General features: G+C 43.9%; 1 protein-coding gene across 1 annotated transcript in view; it reads left to right on the top strand.

Moving 5' to 3' along the window:
- LCK (LCK proto-oncogene, Src family tyrosine kinase) overlaps nt 1-23913 on the top strand; it is a 181452-nt gene that overhangs the window by 132505 nt on the left and 25034 nt on the right. The window contains exons 9-11 of the mRNA XM_077296013.1: nt 2245-2424; nt 3806-3882; nt 5239-5392. Of these exons, the coding sequence (XP_077152128.1) occupies nt 2245-2424; nt 3806-3882; nt 5239-5392 (411 nt within the window). The remainder of the gene's footprint in view (nt 1-2244; nt 2425-3805; nt 3883-5238; nt 5393-23913) is intronic.

Genomic DNA, 23913 nt, shown 5'->3' with positions numbered 1-23913 from the left:
TCTCTTTTTTTGGCTGATATTTGGCAATATAGATGGAAAAATAAGGGAAATAAGTGTCTGTTTTTCCCTTTTTTAATATTATTTTTTATGTCCACACATGTCCACATCTTGTTCCCCAAGATGCAAGAATTAATTTTATTTATTGGACACTTTTTTTTTACGGGGCAGAGCAATTTCGATTGACAGTGGCATTATTTCATTATTTTTTACCTGTTATTTTTTATTTATTTATTTTTAATTTCTTTTACATATTATGCCCCTATAAGGTCATGATATTTCCCTTGTAACTTGATTCATAATATTAGCTCCAGTTACAAAGGAACTGCAGCCACGCTCTTTCTCCCTATACACAGCAATCATGTTTTATAACATCACTGCAGAGTAAGAACGGGACCAACAGACGATTAGAGACTACAGGCGGTGCGGAAGCAATTAATAATAGTAACAATAACAATCGATTAACTTTTATTATTTAGAGAAGAGCTAAATGTGGAAAGAAAGGTTACATATTATATACGTACCAGGACATATTGCTGACAGAGTCAGGCTTTAGTTAAAAGAATATAATTGCTATATACTCTCTCGTTATTTTCTGAAGTCAGAGTCACGCTTATTACTATGTAAGGAATGAGAATCCCAGAGAAAAATATTCTTAAATGTTATATCTGTCTTACAACAAATGTAGCTGCTAAGATTAAAGTCATTAAATGTTGTGTAGCTTTTATTTTGTATATTGAATCTTATATGGTGCTGCCATCATGTGGTTACAGATCAATTGATCTATTTCTTAAGATTTTAATTTACCACTAAACAGAACAGATTTGACCTAGCATTGTAGATTACCATTATATTGTATTGCCATTAGAGACTAAAGAATTGTTCTCAGTAATTAATGGCAAAAAATGGGCATTATTGCAATTGAAATGGAGTGAGCAGAGCTATAGCTAAAGATATGGTAAGTTTAAAGGGCTTTCAAGCAAATAGCAAATTATGGCTAGATAGTTTTTCAGAAAAATAAGGAATGCCATGACCATTTACAAATGACTTGCCCTTCAAACTATGCCAAGCCATTTTTGAGCTGAACAGTGGGAATTCTGCCAACAATATGGCTGCTACAATGCTAGGTGCTAATCCTATTTCCTCAATGGAATTATCAGGCAGCACATCAGTCTTAAACAATCTTTCTGATTGACAGTACTAAATGAAGGGTGGAGAACATCTTTTTAAGGCCGGGGTCACACTTGCGAGTGCAATGCGAGAAACTCACACAGAAAACAAGCAGAAGCACGTTCCGGTCCCGAGTGCCGGCGGCAGTGCCAGGTATTAATGCGAGAGACTTGTGCGAGTTTCTCGCATTGCACTCGCAAGTGTGACCCCGGCCTAATGCTCAGTGTACTAGTGATGGATACAGAAAGGATTGATATGGATTCCACAATTCACCAGTAGTAACAAGGGTTATTCACACGTTATTCGCAAATTAACTTGAGGTGGAAAATTCCACCTTTCCAATTGAAATCCATGTCAGAAATTGATGTAGTACTTTTAAGTATGAAAATGTCAAGCTTAGTGTAGATTTCAGGAGGAATCTGCATCACAGAAGTGACATGCCATATTTTTTTTTCACGGAGCAGTTTTCAAAACTAAAAAAACAACTCTCTGAACAATAGTTTGAAATTTCCTATTGAAATAAAGAGGAAGCATATTCAAAGTGCATTTGAAGTGGATTTTAGAGCGGATCCACTTCAAACTCCACATAAAAAAAATGATGTGTGAACATACCCTAATGGTATATGCATATGGGAAGATAATAAATTAGCTCATTTTCTATCCATATTTTCAAACCACAAAATCCACTGCATATTACAATACCAGCATTAAGGAGGAGGTTTTTTCCCAACATTTTATTCAGAATCAGCATAAGAAAATCCACAGCAAAAAATCTAAATCTGCGCAGGACTGTGGTATCGAAATGCCATGCAAACAATGAAATCTGTGGCAATAATTCCATAACAAAACACACACAATATGGTGCAAATGTTGCTGCTTCAAATTTCCCTGACAAATTTCACTGTGGAAATTTTGCTTGTAACATCCACCCTGGATCAGTGGGCGTAACGGTGACTGTGAATGAGACATTGATGTGAAATGCCTTTTGCATATGCCAAACATGCCTTTTTTATTGGCATTGTTTCCACTTACATATTACTAAGGTTTTTTTGTATTACACTTTGTCTTTTTGGTCAGGATACTACAATAAGCACACCAAAGTTGCAATAAAAAACCTTAAACAAGGCACCATGCCACCAACAGCTTTCCTGGCAGAGGCCAACCTAATGAAGCAGCTGCAGCATCCACGACTGGTCCGCTTACATGCTGTGGTAACTGAAGAGCCTATATTTATTGTGACAGAATTCATGGAAAATGGTAAGACTTTTCTATTAAATATCTTATTATTGTGAAATATAAGGTAGCAAACATACAATAATGTGATTTCGAGTAAAAGAGTAAACAGTCTGCACTTTGTCGAGTACTCTTTACAAAAGATAATATAATATACAGTATGTATATACAATAGTTATGTAAAGCCTGCCATACACATTGCTTCACCAATTGTTCGGTCAACAGCCATCTCAGCCGGCTTTCCCATACTCCGAAACACAGAAGCGCTCACTCAGCTAAGCTCTCGTGTTCCCCAGGAGACAATGTGATCGGCAATCCAAAATCGGACATTCCTGATCGACATATTTAGTGACGATCAGGAGGCCAATTTTCCCTTACATATTAGACCATCAGCTGAACCAGCCAGCATTAATCTAATGTACTGGGTGGGCCATTTACAGTATATGGATACACCTAAATAAAATGGGAATGGTTGGTGATATCAACTTCCTGTTTGTGGCACATTAGTATATGGGAGGGGAAAACTTTTCAAGATGGGTGGTGACCATGGCGGCCATTTTGAAGTTGGCCATTTTGGATCCAACTTTATTTTTTCCAATGGGAAGAGGGTCATGTGACACATCAAACTTATTGAGAATTTCACAAGAAAAACAATGGTGTGCTTGGTTTTAACGTAACTGTATTATTTCATGAGTTATTTACAAGTTTATGACCACTTATAAAATGTATTCAAAGTGCTGCCCATTGTGTTGGATTGTCAATGCAACCCTCTTCTCCCACTCTTGACACCCTGATAGCCACACCGCAGAAGAAATGCTAGCACAGGCTTCCAGTATCCGTTGTTTCAGATGCTGCACATCTCATATCTTCACAGCATAGACCATTGCCTTCAGATGACGTCAAAGATAAAAGTCTAAGAGGGTCAGATCGGGAGACCTTGGTGGCCATTCAACTGGCCCACGGTGTGCACCACCACATTATGGGTGTCAGGTCCGAGCATTCCTACATGAACAGTTTCCTTGAAAGTGGATTGGTCATCGTGGGCCAGTCTGACACTCTGGCAATAGGTTGTTATTCTTTTTCTGCCAATTGGAATATTCCGTACAAGGTATTCCTTTATTTTTTTTTACATGGAAGCCTTTGGGCAACGGATGGCTCTGCATGTTTATATTGTGGCATCCGACAGAGGTAAACGTTGGGAAATCCTCCCAATACAGATCTTCAGCAGACATTGCAATGTGAAAGCAGCCAAATAGATGAGGGACCTAATTATGAATTCCTGAATAGGCGATTGGAAAATCTGTAACTAAACCAGATAACCCTTTATTGGTCATGATTAAATTTTGAATATTACGGTAATAATCTTGGAGTGTTTCAATCTATTGCCTCTTTCGTCATTCTACAGGGAGCCTAGTAGATTATTTGAAGACACCTGAAGGCCTCAGACTAAATGTCTATAAGCTTATAGACATGTCAGCTCAGGTAAGAATTCATATAACAGAATATTGAAGCTGGCAGAGAACCCAGAAATGGCAACTCCTAGAATAAGAATTATAAAGAAATGTCTGGTGAACCACAGAATGATCTGCATGTCTAAGAAGCATAAAACCATAAATGATGTGGCGCCACCACCATACAGAACAGACATGAGTGGAGTAAAGCAGTATAAATTGACAATATTGGGGTTTGTTAAAGGGAACCTATCACCCCGTTTTTAAAAAATTAGATAAAAATAGTGTGAAATAGGGGCAGAGCTGGGCTTTACATTAGTGCCTTTTCGGTGCCTTTACACCCCCGTTAGGCTGCCGAAATACCTTTGTGAAGTGGCCGTTTTGTGCTGTCACTCAAGTTGGTCAGGTCGGATGGGCGTGGTCACAGCGCTGTTTCTCCCCCAGATCAGGCTCATCATTACGTTGGTGGCGTAGTGGTGTGCGCATGTCCAAAGAGAAGATCCACTGCCCAGGAGATTCAAAACAGCGCGGTCTTCGCTATTCGCCATTTACCGGTGGGCGCGGCCATCTTTCCTGTGGCCGCGCGTGCGCAGATGGAGCGCTCTGCTGCCCGGGGCTTCAGGAAAATGGCCGCCGCGATCTCCATCTGCGCACGCGCGGAATCCCGCGGCCATTTTCCTGAAGCCCCGGGCAGCAGAGCGCTCCATCTGCGCACGCGCGGCCACAGGAAAGATGGCCGCGCCCACCGGTAAACGGCGAATAGCGAAGACCGCGCTGTTTTGAATCTCCTGGGCAGTGAATCTTCTCTTTGGACATGCGCACACCACTACGCCACCAACGTAATGATGAGCCTGATCTGGGGGAGAAACAGCGCTGTGACCACGCCCATCCGACCTGACCAACTTGAGTGACAGCACAAAACGGCCACTTCACAAAGGTATTTCGGCAGCCTAACGGGGGTGTAAAGGCACTGAAAAGGCAGTAATGTAAAGCCCAGCTCCGCCCCTATTTCACACTATTTTTATCTAATTTTTAAAAAACGGGGTGATAGGTTCCCTTTAAGTTTTGTTGTGGTGTCCAGTATTTTAACAAAAAGAATATTGTTGCATGCTGCGCTATTTTACCTATTTAAATATGACCGAATGATAATCTACAAAGGAGGCTCCTAGTGTGGCCTCGAATGCAGATGTATACTCAGTCTGATAGTGTGGGAGATCCGGCACACAGCCTTTTTTGTTTTATTCTCCTATGAAGGAACAGTAAACTGTGAATAATATCGCAGATGTGAACTAAGTCTTATTGTAAATGCGATAAAAAATATTTTATATATGCACTTTTTTAGAATTAATCAGTCCTCCTCACTGTAATATAATTTCCTGATTACTAGGTGGCAGAAGGAATGGCTTTCCTGGAGCGTAAAAATTATATCCATCGGGACTTGCGAGCTGCCAACATCTTGGTTTCAGAAAGAGTGATATGTAAAATTGCAGACTTTGGTCTGGCTCGTATGATCGAGGACAATGAGTACACAGCACGAGAAGGTACCTAGCTATACAAATCCTGTCTAGTATTTTTTTTTTCAAATAATTACCGTATTTTTCGGACTACAAGACGCACTTTCCCCCCCCCAAAAAAGGGGGGAAAATAGGGGGTGCGTCTTATAGTCGTAATGCAGGCTTACCCGCAGTGGTGTGGTGGCGGCGGCAGAGGTGCGCGGCAGAGGTGCGGTATGGCGTGCGCAGGGTCCCTTCCATCGGTGAGGTGACGCAGCGGCCCGGAATGCAATGTGAGCAGCAGAGCCGGGTTGATAACCGGTTTATCGGTGGCGGCGGCCATCTTCCTGAGGCTGCGCGTGCACAGATGGAGTGCTCTGCTTCACGGGGCTTCAGGAAAATTGCCGTGGGAGGCTGCGCGTGCGCAGATGGAGATCGTGGCGGCCATTTTCCTGAAGCCAAGTTCGCAGATTTAGATCTCGGCTTCAGGAAAATGGCCGCCGCGATCTCCATCTGCGCACGCGCGGCCTCCCACGGCCATCTTCCTGAAGCCCCGGGAAGCAGAGCACTCCATCTGCGCACGCGTGGCCTCGGGAAGATGGCCGCCGCCACCGATAAACCGGCTCTGCTGCTCACATTGCATACCGGGCTGCTGCGTCACCTCACCTGTGGAAGGGACCCTGCACACGCCATACCGCTCATCATCCCTGCACCTCTTCTGCCGCCACAGCACTGCTGCAACCCCCCCATGGACACCAGGCCATGGCGTCGCCCACCTAAGCAGAAAGGGACCCTGCTCGGGTGTACGCCACACCGCATCACCCCACCTCTGCCGACACCATGCCTCCTGTGACCCTGCTCTGCCACCGCCAGCCCTCAGGTAAGATACTGTAAATTCGGACAATAAGACGGACCCCCATCTTATAAAAAATCTTTTTTTCTGCAATTTTCACCCCAAATTTGGGGTGCGTCTTATGGTCTGGTGCGTCTTAAGGTCCGAAAATACGGTTATCTCCTAAACTTTTTTTCAGAATATGTTACTGTTAGGTGAAAAGTATTTTAGAATATATTGTTTTAAAGGTATTCTAAACCTTTGAACTTTCTATTCAGCATTTGCACCTCTTGGTTGACTTTACACCATTACTTTGAATGAAAATAATGTTGCATGTTGTTAAAGGGGTTGTCCACTACTAGGACAGTCGCTTTTCAATCTGAATGTTTGCCTCTGTTAAAATAAAAGCACTTACACCCACCTCCCGTAGCGTTCCAGGGGGCCGGGACTCGCGGTCCTAGGGCTCTTGTGAGGTTGTTATGTCACTTAAGCCCTGCGCCCAATCAGTGCCGGCTTTACTGTCTCCACCTTCGGATGTTTGGTACATCAGCAAGAAGGACTACAACTGCTTCTCTGATTCCTCTTGATGTTTGATAACGACCGCATGGAAGCCCTGGGAATGCGAGTGTCAGCACCACTGGAATGGCGACGGCCCAGGAGCTGGGTATAAGTGTTTTTATTTTAACCAGAGCAAACATTTAGATTGAGAAGGGAATATCCTAGTAGTGGACAACCCCTTCAGTATGTAATTTTAAAAACTCCTGTTAGCTACATTATCTCTTTCAAAACTGTACAGCGAGGCACCATGGCACTGATTCATCAGGACCAACAGTCTGGCTCAGGGAGCATATTGAAGTCAGTGGCGCTTGATTCATTAAGAGTTGCATGTGTCTTAATGAATTAGTTGCAAATGAAAAAAAGAAGTCAGCGCCTCCATACACCTCGCCAGAAATCTTACTCCAGTTATAGACTGCAGTAAGATGTTTGGCGTAAGATGTGCCACAGTTTCATATTAATTAGACAAGTAGTAGTGTCACCCCCCGTTCTGTTCCAGTTCCACACATTTTGGTGAAGCTGGGAGAACTTTGTGTGACATTTTGGCACAATCTCAAGTTACACAAAGATTTTCAACTTATTAAAGTATTTTACTCTAGATTTCTGGCAATGATGCTTTGATGAATTAGGGGCAAAGTGTCATAATAGATGTAGCACAAGGCGTGATTACCAATTTTTTATCACATTTTGAGACGGAATCCAGTTGCATTTTGCTTTTTTTGCAACATGTAATATAGTTAACTTATTTGAGAACATTCCATTAAAACAATAATTTAGACATCTAAAATGAAGTAATTATTTACAACCACAATCAGACAATCATCACAACTGGCTATAGCGATTTTCATTTCCTGTCGATGATGTTGTATGCACACAATGGATGTTTGCATGGTGATAATTAGAACATACTTAATAGTGCACATTGCTGGCAATTCTTACAGCATTAATGTAAGATAACTAAAAATGTCATGACATTCCAAAATGGTATATCCTCCACTACAGCCAACTATACATAGGAGACAGCTGGCAGCTATTTTACCTAACTACACCATGAACATTGTGCATATTTATTTAAATGGGGGAGATAGTTGAGATGAGAAGCAGCAGTACAGTTAGCGCTGTTCTCCGATGCTGGGTGCTGAAGACCACTTGCATCATTCTCCCCTGCTCATGCTGCAATCAACGCTAGCAGGGGAGAATGTTGAGAGTTGTATTCAGCTGATAACAGCGAAAGTAGGCAGAGGCTGATGGAACTACTACTCCCATCAACCTACACCTGCTGCCGCTAATAACAGTGAAAGCAGGTGGCGGCTGATGAATACTTGCTATAAATAAATAAATAAATAAACTGGTGTAGATTCACCTGTATTTTTGATAGCCAGCCAGGCAAAACTGAGAGCTGTGGGCTGCAACCCTCAGCTGTCACATTATCAAGTTAAGCTAGTTATCAAGAATAGAGGAGTCTCAACGCCGTATTTTTAATTATTTAAATAATTTTGAAAAAGGAGTGGGGCCCTCTCATTTTTGACAACAAGCCTTGCTAAAGCAGACAGCTGAACACTGGTATTCTCAGGCTGGTAAGGGGCCATTGATATTGACCTCCCCCAGCCTAACAATAGCAGCCCGCAGCCACTCAGAAAAGGTACATCTATTAGATGCGCCAATAATGGCACTTTGCCCGACTCTTTCCACTTGCCCTGTAACAGTGGCAAGAGGGGTTCATATCTATGGAGTTGATGTCACCTTTGTATTGTCTAGTAAACTTTTATTTGAAATAAAAACCAAACACACTTTTCCTTTTATATTTAAAAATAACAAACACAGTTATGCTCACCATTCCATTGAAGCCCTCGTCTCCTGTAATAAAACAAAAACAAAAAAACAACAATATCCCTCACCTGTCCGATGTTCTGCCCCCACACTGTAATCCATGTCTGGCAATAGTTTTCAACCTGGACAGTGCTAAGATGCGACCGTCCAAGCTGAGAACCACTGATAAATGAGCTGCTGCGAGGTTACTGCCAGTCACTGAGGCTGTGTTCCCAGCCGAGCTGAACTGCAGTGAATAATTAATAATAAAATGTGGGGACCCCTCTATTCTTGATAACTAGCCTTGCTAAAAGCTGACAGCTGAGGGTTGCAGCCTGCAGCTGTCAGTTTTTCCTGGCTGGTTATCAAAAATACAGGAGAACCCATGACATTTTTTTAAAATTTATTTATTTATAGCGCAGGCGCCGGCTAAGGAATACTCTCATCAACCACTGACTGCTCTCGCTGTTATCAGCTAGTTACAACTCTCAACATTCTCCCCTGTTAGCACTGATTGCAGTGCAAGCAAGGGAGAATGATGAGAGTGGTCTTCAGCCCAGGTCACTGGGAAACAACACAAACTGTACCGCTAAATTAGATACAGGGCTAAGTGTAGTTTATCACATAAATGGATTAGATATTGAGCTCAGCGGAGTGTATCACAGAGGATGGGATTAGATATGCAGTATCTAATGTATGTAAGATGTGACAACGCTCCACCCACTTCTATGGGAGCAGTGATGTAATGTGTGACGTCGCTCTGTCCACTGTTATGAGAGCAGTGGTGTAATGTGGCAACTCGCTCTGTCCACTTCTCTGAGCGCATTAGTGTAATGTGTGACTTTTGCTCTGTTTACTTCTATGGGAGCAGTAGTGTAATGTGTGACTTTGCTTTGTCTACTTCTAAAGGGAGCAGTAGTTTTATGAATGACTGGTGTAATGTGTGACCCTGCTCTGTCTATTCTATGGGAGCAGTAGTGTAATGTGTGACTCCACTCTGTGTACTTCTATGGGAGCAGTGGGGTAATGCGTGACCCCGTTCTGTCCACTTTTACGGGATCAGTAGTGTAATGTGTGACCCCGCTCTGCACATTATATTACTACACCCATAAAAGTAGACAGAGCAGAGTCACACAATACACCACTGCTCCCATGGAAGTGAACAGAGCGGGGTCCCACATTACACCACTACTCCCATAGAAGTGGATGGAGCAGGGTCATGCTATGCGCCACAGGACTGGCGCATACCAAATGTGGTACCAATATTCAAAAAGGTCTCTAAAAGTCAACCTGGAAACTATAGGCCAGTAAGTCTAACCTCTATTGTTGGTAAAATATTTGAAGGGTTTCTGAGGGATGTTATTCTGGATTATCTCAATGACAATAACTGTTTAAAGCCATATCAGCATGGGTTTATGAGGACTCGCTCCTGTCAAACCAATCTAATCAGTTTTTATGAAGAGGTAAGCTATAGACTGGACCAAGGTGTCATGTCGGACGCTATTCACACTAGGGCGTCCGACAGACAGCGGTAATTCCGCATTCGTCCACTATGCGCTCAGTGGCGCCGGCTAGATTTCTTCTAGGTTGTCCGGGGTTAATCTAGCTGGTACTCGGATTGGAGGCTGGGTCTCGCCCACTGCCTTTAAATAGTTCTGCTGAACTTTGGGCGTCACCGATTATAGCTTGTGTCTTGTGCCTGGTGATCTCGGTCTGGAGTGGTGGTCTAGGAGAGGAAATATCGTATCTGGTGGTGTATTATCCTTCGTCTTATTTCCTATATTTGTATTTGTTTTGCCCTGTGCACATTATAGTGTTTTCCTGTGTGTCTGCGGTGTGGTGCGTTTTTAGTTTTCCCTGTCTGTGCTTTCTGTAGGGGTTGGTGTGAGGTTTTATCACTGGGTGGCGGGTTGAGGTTTCAGCTTAGTACTGAAACAGGACTCAGGGTCAGGCCTGGCAGCCCAGACATGCACACCTTCAGTGTAAATTCGGGGGAGAGGGACAGACAGGGTTTCCCTAGTCTGAGGGATATCGCAGGGGCCCGGGTAATCAGCTGTAGTCTACCCAGTACCCCCGTGACACAAGGTGAGTCATTGGACGTGGTATATCTTGATTTTTCCAAAGCGTTTGATACCGTGCCACACAAGAGGTTGGTACACAAAATGAGAATGCTGGGTCTGTGTGAAAATGTGTGTGTAAATGGGTAAGTAATTGGCTTAGTGATAGAAAGCAGAGGGTGGTTATAAATTGTATGTTCTCTAACTGGATCGCTGTGACCTGTGTGGTACCGCAGGGGTCAGTGTTGGGACCTATTCTCTTCAACATATTTATTAACGATCTGGTAGAAGGTTTACACAGTAAAATATCGATATTTGCAGATGATACAAAACTATGTAAAGCAGTCAATACAAGAGAAGATAGTGATGGTCACAAGGTGACATTCTCTGCGACTGGAGGAGAGAAGGTTTTTCCACCAATATTGAAGAGGATTCTTTACTGTTAGGGCAGTGAGAATCTGGAATTCCTTGCCTGAGGAGGTGGTGATGGCAAACTCAGTCGAGGGGTTCAAGAGAGGCCTGGATGTCTTCCTGGAGCGTAACAATATTGTATCTTACAGTTATTAGGTTCTTTAGAAGGACGTAGATCTGGGGATTTATTCTGACGAAATATAGGCTGAGGAGGATGGACATTTTTTTTTTAGCCTTGCTAACTATGTTACTATTACATCACTGTACCTATAGAAGTGGACGGAGCAGGGTCACACATTACATCACAGCTCCCATAGAAGTGGACAGAGCGGTGTGCCACATTATACCACTGCTCCTTTAAAATGTGTAACTCTGCTCTGTCCACTTGTGTGGGAGCAGTGGTGTAATAGAATAGATAAATAGAATAGATAAACATCCTGTAGCTATATAATCTCATAAACCCTGTGCAAATAATAGACTTTACCCAAATAAGTAAATGAAAAACATGACAGTCTCCCCTATTTTTGTTAACTAGCCAAGATAAAGCAGACAGCTGTGGGCTTATATTACCAGGCTGGGAAAGTCCCTGGTTATTGGGCCTTTCCCAGCCTAAAAATACCAGCTTGCAGCCGCCCCAGAATTGGGCAATCACATTAGATGCGCCAATTCTGGGGCTTTGCCCGACTCTTCCCGATTGCCCTGGTTTAGTGGCAATCAGGGTAATGGTAGTTGGGGTTGATGACAGCTGTGAATTGTCAAAAATCACATCTGGCATCAAGCCCTGGTGTTAGTAATGGAGAGTTGTCTTTCAGACACCTCCATTACTAACACACTAATGAAAAAAACAAAACAGACAGTAAAATACTTTTTATTTGAAAAACAAACTCTCCAACATTTTACCTGATTCACCAATTTATTTTTGAAAATAACAAATTGAAACCTAAAAAATAAAAAGAGACAAATAAAGACAAGACACTGTCCCAGTGCATTCTGGGATAAGTGAAGAGTCTCCGTGAGCTCAAAAACCACTGGAATTTGGCCGTTGAAGCTGAAAGGAGGACATCGGTAAAAGGTGCGCCTGCCGGGGAGTGAATTTTGCCACGTTTTTCACCGCTTTGATATCTTTTTAACAGTAGGAACATGGAAGAGGCCAGGAGCCATTTGGTGAGCTGCATTTCTTGCTACATGTTCAGACTTACCAGTGGAAAAGCCAAACTTCACATGCCAGAAATGCAAGCTTGTGTCCCTGTTGGAGGAAAAGTTGCAAAATCTAGAAGAGAGGTTAGCTACATTGAAAACCATTAAGGAAGGTGAAGAGTTCTTCGACAGAGCAGAATTATCTATTCAGGTTACAGAAAGAGAAGAAATTCAAAGTGCACCTGAAGAAACAGAGAAATGGAAGCATGTGACACAGAGAAGCAGGAGGATCGGGAGGCAGTCAGCACCGATACTGCTCAGGAACCAGTACCAGGCTCTAAAGCAGGGGAACGATGAAGAAATACATCAAGATAAGACTTTTCCCACAAAGAACAACCTTGTAAGTCCTCAGAGTCCTCCTGGATGGAGAAGGAAAAATGTTGTGAAGAAGAAACAGAGAGTTGTGATCATGGGGGATTCCCTGTTGAGAGGAACAGAGGCCACTATCTGCAGACCGGATATAACCTCAAGAGAAATGTGCTGTCTTCCAGGTGCAAAATTGAAAGATGTGTCTGACAGGATATCAGGAGTGGACTCTTCAGACCTACAGATGACCACCCATTCCTGCTAATACATGTGGGGTCAAATGACACTGGAAATCATCTGCAGTGACTTTTAAAACTTAGGTAAGAAAGTGAAAGAACTGGAAGCACAGGTGGTCTTCTCTTCCATCCTCCCAGTGGATGGCGATGGAACAAGGAGGTGGAATAAGATTTTGCAGGTGAATAACTGGCTATATTGATGGTGCCGTCAGCAAAGATTTGGATTACTGGATCATGGAGTGAATTACCTATATGATGGACTGCTTGCTAGAGATGGGGTGCACCTTACGAAGACTGGAAAATACGTATTTGGAAGTTGCCTTGCTACACTCACCAGAAGAGCTTTAAACTAGAACAATGTGGGAAGGGAAGCAAATGGACTGAAAAAGCCATACACCAGACAAATACTATTGAGAACTCTGCTATTAGAAGTGGAAAGGAAGAACAAAGACAAAAAATCTAAATAATAAAACTATTGGAGGAAGAGAAACCAATCACAAACTAAAATGTTTCTATACAAATGCTCAAAGCATGGGCAACAAACAAGGAGAATTGGAACTGCTAACACAGGAGAATAAATATGATGTCATTGGAATCACTGAAACTTGGTGGGAGGATACACATGATTGGAATACAAGGCTGGAAGGATACAACTTATTTGAAGAAACATACTTGATAAGGCTACATTTGCGTTGTGCGCCGCAGCGTCGGCGCCGCAACGCACAACGCAAACAAAAACGCAGCAAAACGCATGCACAACGCTGCGTTTTGCGCCGCATGCGTCCTTTTTTTGATTGATTTTGGACGCAGCAAAAATGCAACTTGCTGCGTCCTCTGCGCCCGGACGCGGGCACCGCAGGGACGCATGCGGCGCAAAACGCAAGTGCGACGCATGTCCATGCGCCCCCATGTTAAATATAGGGGCGCATGACGCATGCGGCGACGCTGCGGCGCCCGACGCTGCGGCGCAGACCGCAAATGTGAACGTAGCCTAAACGAGGAGGAGGTGTCGCATTGTATGTTAGAAAAGCGTATATCTGCACAGAGATTGAAGCTTCAGAGTCTGGGAGTTCTGTGGAAACTGGGTAAGAATACAAGGAGAGAACAACGGAAAGGACACAATTGTAGGCATTTACTACAGGCCACCTGTGGAAGCTGGAGATATGGATGAACTCTTTATGCATCAAATGGCCAAGTTCTCCAAAAAATATGACATAGTGGTTATGGGATATTTCAACTCTCCAGACATTTGTTGGGAATCTCTCTCAGGGAAAACTAACAGGTCAAGCAAATTCTTATTCTCTCTTGCTGACAACTTTATCTTCCAAAGGGTAGGGGAGAAAACAAGGGGATCTGCTACCTTGGATCTAATATTTATAAACAGGGAGGAAATGGTTGAGAATGTAGGAGTGGCTGGGACCCTAGGGCCATGTTCACACTTAGCGGTTTTTACCGCGGAACCGCGATGATTTTGATGCTGCGGGTCCGCAGCTGTTTCCATAGCGTTTCCATTTACATGTAAACCCTATGGAAACCGCAAACCGCTGTGCACATGCTGCGGGAAAAACCGCGCAGAAACGCAGCGGTTTAAAACCCGCAGCATGTCACTTCTTTGTGCAGAATCGCTGCGATTCTGCACCCATAGGAATGCATTGAACCGCTTACTTCCCGCATGGGGCTGTGCCCACGTTGCGCGAAGTAAGCGGTTAATGCGCGGGTGGTACCCGGGGTGGAGGAGAGGAGACTCTCCTCCAGGCCCTGGGAACCATATTTGGGGTAAAAAAAAGAATAAAAATAAAAAATCATGTTATACTCACCTCTCAGCGCTGCACGCGGCCGGCCGGTCAGAGTTGCTGTGCGAACAGGACCTGCGGTGACGTCGCGGTCACATGACCGTGATGACGCCGCGGTCACATGACCGTGACGTCACGAAGGTCCTTCTCGGCACAGCATCTTTGGAACCGGAGCGCCGCGTGCAGCGCCGAGGAGATCCGGACATCGGAGGGTGAGTATAACCAATTTTTATTATTTTTAACATTACTATTGATGATGCATATTGCTGCATATGCAGCATCAATAGTATAGGAGTAATCCCGCAGCGGAAACCGCGGAACAAACCGCGATAAATCTGCAGGGATAACCGCAGCGGTTTTGCCCTGCAGATTTATCAATTCCGCTGCGGGAGAACCCGCAGAAGGACGCCGCAAAGTGTGAATGTGGCCTAGTAGGTAGTGACCATGCTATTTTAGAATTTTGGATAACTAGAGGAGGAAGACCGGTGAAGACTCAGACTTCAAGGTTAGATTTCAGAAAGGCAGATTTTAAGGGACTCAGAAAGAGAATCGTAGGGATCCAATGGCTGGATATCCTTAAGGACAAAAATGTCCAGGAAGGATGGGAAATCTTGAAAAATGAGATTCTCAATGCACAATCGTTAACAATTGCAAAAAGAGGGAATAATATAAAGCATTTAAGGAAACCAGGATGGATGAATACAGAACTTAAACACATGCTAAAAAGGAAGAAGGAAATGTTTATCAAATGGAAAGAGGGAGGCATATCTAAAGAATATAATGCTGTCTGCAGAACCTGAAGGGAACAAATCAGATTATCTAAAGCTGACAATGAATTAGGGCTTGCAAGAGACGTCAAAAGCAATAAAAAAGTATTTTGTGGATATGTCAAAAGTAAAAGAAAAGTCAAAGATGCTATAGGATTTTTACAGGATGAAAATGATGAAATGGTAAGAAAGGATGTTGAGAAGGCCGAACTTTTAAATTCCTATTTTGCATCTGTTTTCTCTCAGAAAGGAAATGTAACATAAACTGATCTTCACTGTCTTATTAAAGGAATAGAAGAATCCAGGATATCTATAAACGTAAAGATAGTAAGGAAACACTTAGCTAACATAAATGAATTCAAGTCTCCAGGTCCAGATGAATTGCACCCCAGAGTACTGAAAGAGAAAGCAGAAGAAATTTTTGAACCACTGTCCATAATCTTTGAAAATTCTTGGAGAATAGGAGAAGTCCCAGAAGACTGGAGAAGAGCAAATGTTGTTCCTATCTTCAAAAAGGGGAAGAAGGTGGACTCGGGGAACTATAGGCCAGTGAGTCAGACTTCTATACCAGGAAAGATCTTTGAACAAATTATTAAACATGTATGTAAGAACCTGGATAAGAATGAAGTGATTAACCAGAGTCAGCATGGGTTTGTAACTAATAAGTCATGTCAGACTAACTTAATTTCCCTCTATGACAAAATCACTGACTGGGTGGATCAGGGACATGCTGTAGAAATAGTATATTTTGACTTCAGCAAAGCATTTGACAAAGTATCTCACAGCATTCTTATTGAAAAAATGACTAAGTATGGAATGGACAACTGAAAAAAAGACTTGGGTATACTAATAGATTGTAAGCTGATGAGTCAACAGTGTGATGCAGTAGCTAAAAAGGCAAAGGCAATTCTGGGATGTATTAACAGAAGCATACAGTCTAGATCACACAAAGTCATTACTATTAATACTCCTCTTTGGTCAGACCACATTTGGAATACTGTGTCCAGTTTTGGGCACCACATTTAAAAAAAGGCATCAACAAACTGGAGCAAGTTCAGAGAAGAGGGACCAGAATGGTGACCAGTCTGCAAACCATGCCCTCTGAGTAACGGTTACAGGATGTGGGAATGTTTAGCTTGCAAAAAAGAAGAATGACAGGAGACTTAATTGCTGTCCACAAATATCTCAAGGGCTGTCACTTTGTAGAAGGATCATCTTTATTCTCATTTGCACAAGGAATGTGCTCCATGGTATAATGGTCCCATGTAGTGCATCCTGATGCATCCTGGCATCTGTTCCCCCTTCCTGGCTTATATTCCCCATCCTGGTATATGGCTTCTATCCTGGTATATGGCCCCTCCATCCTGGTATATGGCCCCTCCGTCCTGGTATATGGCCCCTCCGTCCTGGTATATGGCCCCTCCGTCCTGATATACAGTGGGTATGGAAAGTATTCAGACCCCTTTAAATTTTTCACTCTTTGTTTCATTGCAGCCATTTGGTAAATTCAAAAACGTTTATTTTTTTGTCATTAATGTTCACTCTCCAACCCATCTAGATTGAAAAAAACAGAAATGTAGACATTTTTGCATATTTATTAAGAAAAAAAAATGAAATATCACATGGTCATAAGTATTCAGACCCTTTGCTCAGTATTGAGTAGAAGCACCCTTTTGAGCTAGTACAGCCATGAGTCTTCTTGGGAATGATGCAACAAGTTTTTCACACCTGGATTTTGGGATCCTCTGCCATTCTTCCTTGCAGATCTTCTCCAGTTCCATCAGGTTGGATGGTAAACATAGGTGGACAGCCATTTTCAGGTCTCTCCAGAGATGCTCAGTTGGGTTTAGGTCAGGGCTCTGGATTGGCCAGTCAAGAATGGTCACAGAGTTTTTCTGAAGCCATTCCTTTGTTATTTTAGCTGTGTGCTTAGGGTCATTGTCTTGCTGGAAGGTGAACCTTTGGCCAAGTCTGAGGTCCAGAGCACTCTGGAAGAGGTTTGTATCCAGGATCTCTGTACATGGCCGCATTAATGTTTCCTTCAATGACAACCAGTCGTCCTGTCCCTGCAGCTGAAAAATACCTCCATAGCATGATGCTGCCACCACCATGTTTCACTGTTGGGATTGTATTGGGTAGGTGATGAGCAGTGCTTGGTTTTCTCCACATATACCGCTTAGAATTATCACCAAAAAGGTCTATCTTTGTCTCATCAGACCAGAGAATCTTATTTCTCTTAGTCTGGGAGTCCTTCATGTGTTTTTTAGCAAACTCTATGCGGGCTTTCATTTGTCTTGCACTGAGAAGAGGTTTCTGTTGGGCCTTTTCCTTAAAGGCCTGACTGGTGGAGGGTTGCAGTGATAGTTGACTTTGTGGAACTTTCTCCCAACTCCCTACTGTATCTCTGGAGCTCAGCCACAGTGATCTTGGGATTCTTCTTTACCTCTTTCACTAAGGCTCTTCTCCCATGGTTTCTCAGTTTGTGTGGATGGCCAGGTCTAGCAAGACTTCTGGGGGTCCCAAGCTTCTTCCATTAAAGGATTATGGAGGCCACTGTGCTGTTAGGAACCTTGAGTACTGCAGAAATTCTTTTGTAACCTTGGCCAGATCTGTGCCTTTCCACAATTCTGTCTCTGAGCTCCTTGGCCAGTTCCTTTGACTTCGTGATTCTCATTTGATCAGACATGCACTGTGAGCTGTGAGGTCTTATATAGACAGGTGTGTACATTTCCAAATCAAGTCCTATCAGTTTATTTAAACTATTCAAATTATTTAAACACAGCTGGACTCCAATGAAGGAGTAGAACCATCTCAAGGAGGATCACAAGGAAATGGACAGCATGTGACTTAAATATGAGTGTCTGAGCAAAGGGTCTGAGAACTTTTGACCATGTGATATTTCAGTATTTTTTTAAATAAATTTACAAAAATTTCTACATTTCTGTTTTTTTCAGTCAAGATGGGGTGCAGAGTATACATTAAAGTGAAAAATGATCTTTTTTTAATTTACCAAATGGCTGCAATGAAACAAAGAATCAAAAATTTAAAGGGGTCTAAATACTTTCCATACCCACTGTATGCCCCCCATCCTGATGTATGTCCTCCCATCCAGGTATATGGCCCCCATTCTGGTATATTGCCCCTCTATAGTAGTATATGGCTCTTCTATCATGGTATATGTCCCCTCCATCCTGTGCGATGACAGGGGCAAAATGAAGCCCACAGCATACGCTGTGCACTACAACAAAATGGCCATGATCTCCTTCCACAGCTGTGACCAGGACAGCCCAGGAGGCATGCCCAGGTCACAGCTAGAAGCAGGAGAAGCAGCCTCAATGCAAGAGATGCGGTTGGACGGTGACTGCACTTTATTATGCCCAGGGGCTGCCGTATTTGAAGTGTGTAAGTGTTATGCTCAGACAATTACACTTAAAGTGAACCTGTCACCAGAAATAATGCTGTTAACCTGCAGATATGCGGTTAATCTGCAAGTTAATAGCGTTATTATGCTGTCTGGCATTTGCACGCAGCCGAATGCAGTTTGGAGAAAATTAATTTCATTCTCTCTGCAATCATTCCGTTTCAGTCATGGAAGCGGTGGCACCACTGGTTCAGTCACCTGGGTATACAGAGCAGCTGCTGTAACCGTGCCCCAGCCCTGACTGACAGCTGAGCCTCAATGCAGAGGGAGTGTCAATCCACGACTGAAACCAAATGCTGGGGGGGGGAGGGGTAGAATAAAATTTATTTTCTCCCCACTGCATTTGGCTGTGTAAAAGTATAAGAACGCTAGTAACCTGCAGATTAACCGCATATCTGTAGGTTCATAGTGTTGTTTCTGTTGACAGGTTCCCTTTAAGCTGGTATTCCACAAAATCTCTTACTTTCAGCCTCTGTCCGAGCAGATATCAGTAGGGGTGCCAGGTGTTGGATGTCTACCAATCTCATAAATCATCAATGTTAGACATTTGGGATCTGTGAAAGCACATCTGTAATAAAAATAGATCAAATGTATACAGTGATGCTGCCATCACACCTTTTTTGACCACATTAGGCTGGTTTCACACTTGCGTTTTGATCTGCAGCGTTTTAAAAAAAAAACGCATGTGGTGAAAAAAACGCATGTAAACGCGTGCAAACACTGCGTTTTTTAGACGCATGCATTTTTGCATGCAGAAAAAAAACGCGGCGTTTTGCCGCGTTTACATGCGTTTTTTCCTGCGTTTGCGTTTTTTAAACGCATGCTGAGAAGTGTGTGACAGCTGCCAATCATCAAAATCAACTAGAAAACCCACTATAAACAGAAATAGCTAGGGTTAGAGTTAGGGTTAGGATCCCTAGTAACCCTAGGGATCCTAACCCTAACCCTAACCCTAGGGATCCTAACCTTAACCCTAACCCTAAGGGTTAGGATCCTAACCCTAACCCTAACCCTAACCCTAGGGATCCTAACCCTAACCCTAACCCTAAGGGTTAGGATCCTAATCCTAACCCTAAGGGTTAGGGTTAGGATCCCTAGGGTTAGGGTTAGGGTTAGGATCCCTAGTAACCCTAGGGATCCTAACCCCAACCCTAGGGATCCTAACCCTAACCCTAAGGGTTAGGGTTAGGATCCCTAGGGTTAGGGTTAGGATTCCTAGGGTTACTAGGGATCCTAACCTTAAGGTTAGGGTTAGGGTTAGGATCCCTAGTAACCCTAGGGTTAGGGTTTTCTTGTTTTTTCTTGTGTTTAGGGTTAGGGTTAGGGTTTTCTTGTGTTTTTCTATAAAAACGCATGCGTTTTTAACGCAAGCAAACGCATGTGCTTAAAAAGGCATGCGTTTACATAGACAGCAATAAAAAATTTTGCCGCGAATAAACGCATGCGTTTTTTTGCGGCAAAAAAATGCCGCTAGAAATTATTACAGGTTGCATTTCTGCAACTAAACGCATGCATCAAAAAACGCATGTGTTGCCGAAAACGCGTCAAAACGCATGCTAAAAACCGCATGCGTTTTTAATGTTAAGTATAGAAAAAAACGCATGCGTTTTTTAGCACTAAAACGCTGCAGATCAAAACGCAAGTGTGAAACCAGCCTTATATGGATATTAGCCAAACAATGGTTTGGCCCATCTCCATCTCAGCCACTCTTAAAAACACAGGAGCACTAACATGGCTGAGAAGCCCTGAGTTCTCTTTGAGAGATCCGCCACCAGGCGTGTCTGGTGGCAGCATGTCTCTGGAAAATTTTACTTATTTTATTCACTTATATAGTGCTATTAATTCCACAGCACTTTACAGACATTATTATCACTGTCCCCTTTGGGGTTCACAATTTAAATTCCCTATCAGTATGTGTGACATGCAGAAATAGTGCTAACTGTTGTTGCTTCAAAATCATCCAGCAACTAAAGGGGTTAACAGTCACAGGAGACAGGGAGTGGTCAGCAGAGCCCCAGGGGGATTGTGGGAAACTTGTTTACCAGTCTGGCAGCAGCCAAAGGAAGTCAACCAAATAAACAACTATATGTGTGGTCGTGTATCTGTTTAAATACATAACACCTATAGATATGAAACAATATGGAATATACTATGAAATGTGAACAGTGCAATATAAGTAAAATTACCTCAATTTTTTTGATCATTTATGGTGAGATTTCCATGCTCGTTACATTATCTGATTTCCTTAAGAAATTAATTATTCCAAATTTACTGACATGCCCTTGTATGATAACCTGCATTCTACTGCCACCTGGTGGTCCTTTCCTGAATTTTAAACTGTTATTATTGTGTTTATAATAAAAGTTATATTTTAATCTTAAATCATTGGTTGTTGTTTCATATCTATAGCAGCCAAAGGAATAAGCAGTGTGTTTCTGTGATCTCTCTCACAGAAGTTCAGGCAAGTGAACCATAGGGATACTGGATTCATGTATATACAGAGTGGAGTTGGGCTACCCCTATACTGCTAGTTGAGGAAGTCTAAGGGTACCGTCACACAGTGCCATTTTCATCGCTACGACGGCACGATTCGTGACGTTGCAGCGTCGTATGATTATCGCTCCAGCGTCGTAGACTGCGGTCACACGTTGCAATACACGGCGCTGGAGCGATAATTTCATGACGTATTTGCGATGTAGAAGCCGTTGGTTACTGTGCGCACATCGTATACAACCTGTGTCACACGATGCAATCATGCCGCCACAGCGGGACACTAGACGACGAAAGAAAGTTTCAAACGATCTGCTACGACGTACGATTCTCAGCGGGGTTCCGGATCGCAGTAGCGTGTCCGACACTACAATATCGTAACGATATCGCTAGAACGTCACGAATCGTGCCGTCGTAGCGATGAAAATGGCACTGTGTGACGGTACCCTTACAGGAGTGGAAAGATAAGGACTGGAAGAAGTTGTGTACAGGGATAATCTCCCTCAACAAACCCCCCCTCCCTCCTCCATTACACTGTGCTGGAAGGAATGCTGTATACTCCTGTGCTTTTCTAAAAAGTCTTGATCTATGCTGAACTGTGCCATCTAAAGAGACTGTTAAAGGGAATCTGTCACCTCAATTTTCGTATATAAACTGCGGCCACCGCCATCAGGGGCTTATCTACAGCATTCTGTAATGCTGTAGATAAGCCCCTGATGTAACCTGAAAGATAAGAAAAACAAGTTATATTATACTCACCCAGGGGTGGTCCGGTGCGATCCGGGTCTGATGGGCATTGCAGGTCAGGGCCCGGCGCCTCCCATCTTCATACGATGTCATCCTCTTCCTTGCTGCTGTTGCGGCTCCGGTGCCTGCGCACTGCAATACTTTACACTGCCCTCAACAGGGCAAATCAGTACGCCTGCGCAGGAGCCGCAACAGAAGTAAGGAGGATGACAACACCGTACGAAGATGGCAGGCGCCGGACCCAAACCTGCGACGCCAATCGGACCCGAACTGGGACCGCCCCTGGGTGAGTATAATCTAACTTGTTTTTCTTATCTTTCATGTTACATCAGGGGCTTATCTACAGCAGTACAGAATGCTGAAGATAAGCCCCTGATGGCGGTGGCCGTAATTTATAGGGCCAAAATTAGGTGACAGATTCCCTTTAATCAGGCTCGTACTGGCCCACCGGAGAATCGGAGGATTCTCCGGTGGGCCCTGGCACTGACACCTGCTGGCATACTGGCCAGCAGCTGCCTAGGGCCCCCACTGCTCCAGGGGCCCCCCCGGCCGCCCGCCTCCCACCCTCCTTAAAGATGAAACTCACCCTGCTCCAGCGATGGTCTCGGCGTCTGCAGCTCGTCCTGAATGAGCGGTCACGTGGTACCGCTCATTAAGGTCATGAATATGTGCATATTCATGACCTTAATGAGCGGTATCACATGACCGCTCAGGCAGGAAGAAGGTGCTGCACCGGGAGTCGGGACAGAGCGCGGGGGATGTCGGCGCGGCCGTGCAGTGTGGGACAGGTGAATATGGGGAACGGGGGGATGAAGGACATAAGCCGGCGCGCCATGCTAGATGGGAGCAGGAGCGGGAGCCGGGGGGGGGGGGGGGGGGTGGATGGAGAGATAAGCCATGCATACAGGGGGGGAATATGAGCCATGCATACGGGAGGGGACTATGAGCCATGCATACAAGGGGGAATATGAGCCATGCATACAGGGGGGGAATATGAGCCATGCATACAGGAGGGGGAATATGAGCCATGCATACAGGAGGGGGAATATGAGCCATGCATACAGGAGGGGGAATATGAGCCATGCATACAGAGGGGGGAATATGATCCATGCATACAGGGGGGAATATGAGCCATGCATACAGGAGGGGGAATATGAGCCATGCATACAGGGGGGAATATGAGCCATGCATACAGGGGGGAATATGAGCCATGCATACAAGGGGGAATATGAGCCATGCATACAGGGGGGAATATGAGCCATGCATACAGAGGGGAGAATATGAGCCATGCATACAGAGGGGGGAATATGAGCCATGCATACAAGGGGTCATATGAGCCATGCATACAGGGGGGAATATGAGCCATGCATACAGGGGGGAATATGAGCCATGCATACAGGGGGAATATGAGCCATGCATACAAGGGGGAATATGAGCCATGCATACAGGGGGGAATATGAGCCATGCATATGGGATGGGAGGGAGATGAGCCATGCATACAGGAGGGGGTCATTATACAGTATGGAGAACTGTGTGGCCATTATACAGTATTGAGCATCATGTGTGGCCGTTATACAGTATGGAGCATCATGTGTGGCCAATGGACATTATACAGTATGGAGCATCATGTGTGGCTGTTATACAGTATGGAGCATCATGTGTGGCCATTATACAGTATTGAGCATCATGTGGGATCATTATACAGTATGGAGAACTGTGTGTGGCCGGTATACAGTGTGGAGCATCATTTGTGGCCATTATACAGTATTGAGCATCATGAGGGATCATTATACAGTATGGAGAACTGTGTGTGGCCGTTATACAGTATGGAGCACTATGTGTGGCCAATATACAGTATGGAGAACTGTGTGTGGCCATTATACAGTATGGAGCATCATGTGTGGTGGCCGTTATACAGTATTGAGTATCATGTGTGGCCATTATACAG

Source organism: Ranitomeya variabilis, chromosome 3, assembly GCF_051348905.1.
Source record: "Ranitomeya variabilis isolate aRanVar5 chromosome 3, aRanVar5.hap1, whole genome shotgun sequence".
Classification (NCBI taxonomy): Eukaryota; Metazoa; Chordata; class Amphibia; order Anura; family Dendrobatidae; genus Ranitomeya; species Ranitomeya variabilis.
This window is presented reverse-complemented; position numbering and strand designations above follow the sequence as displayed.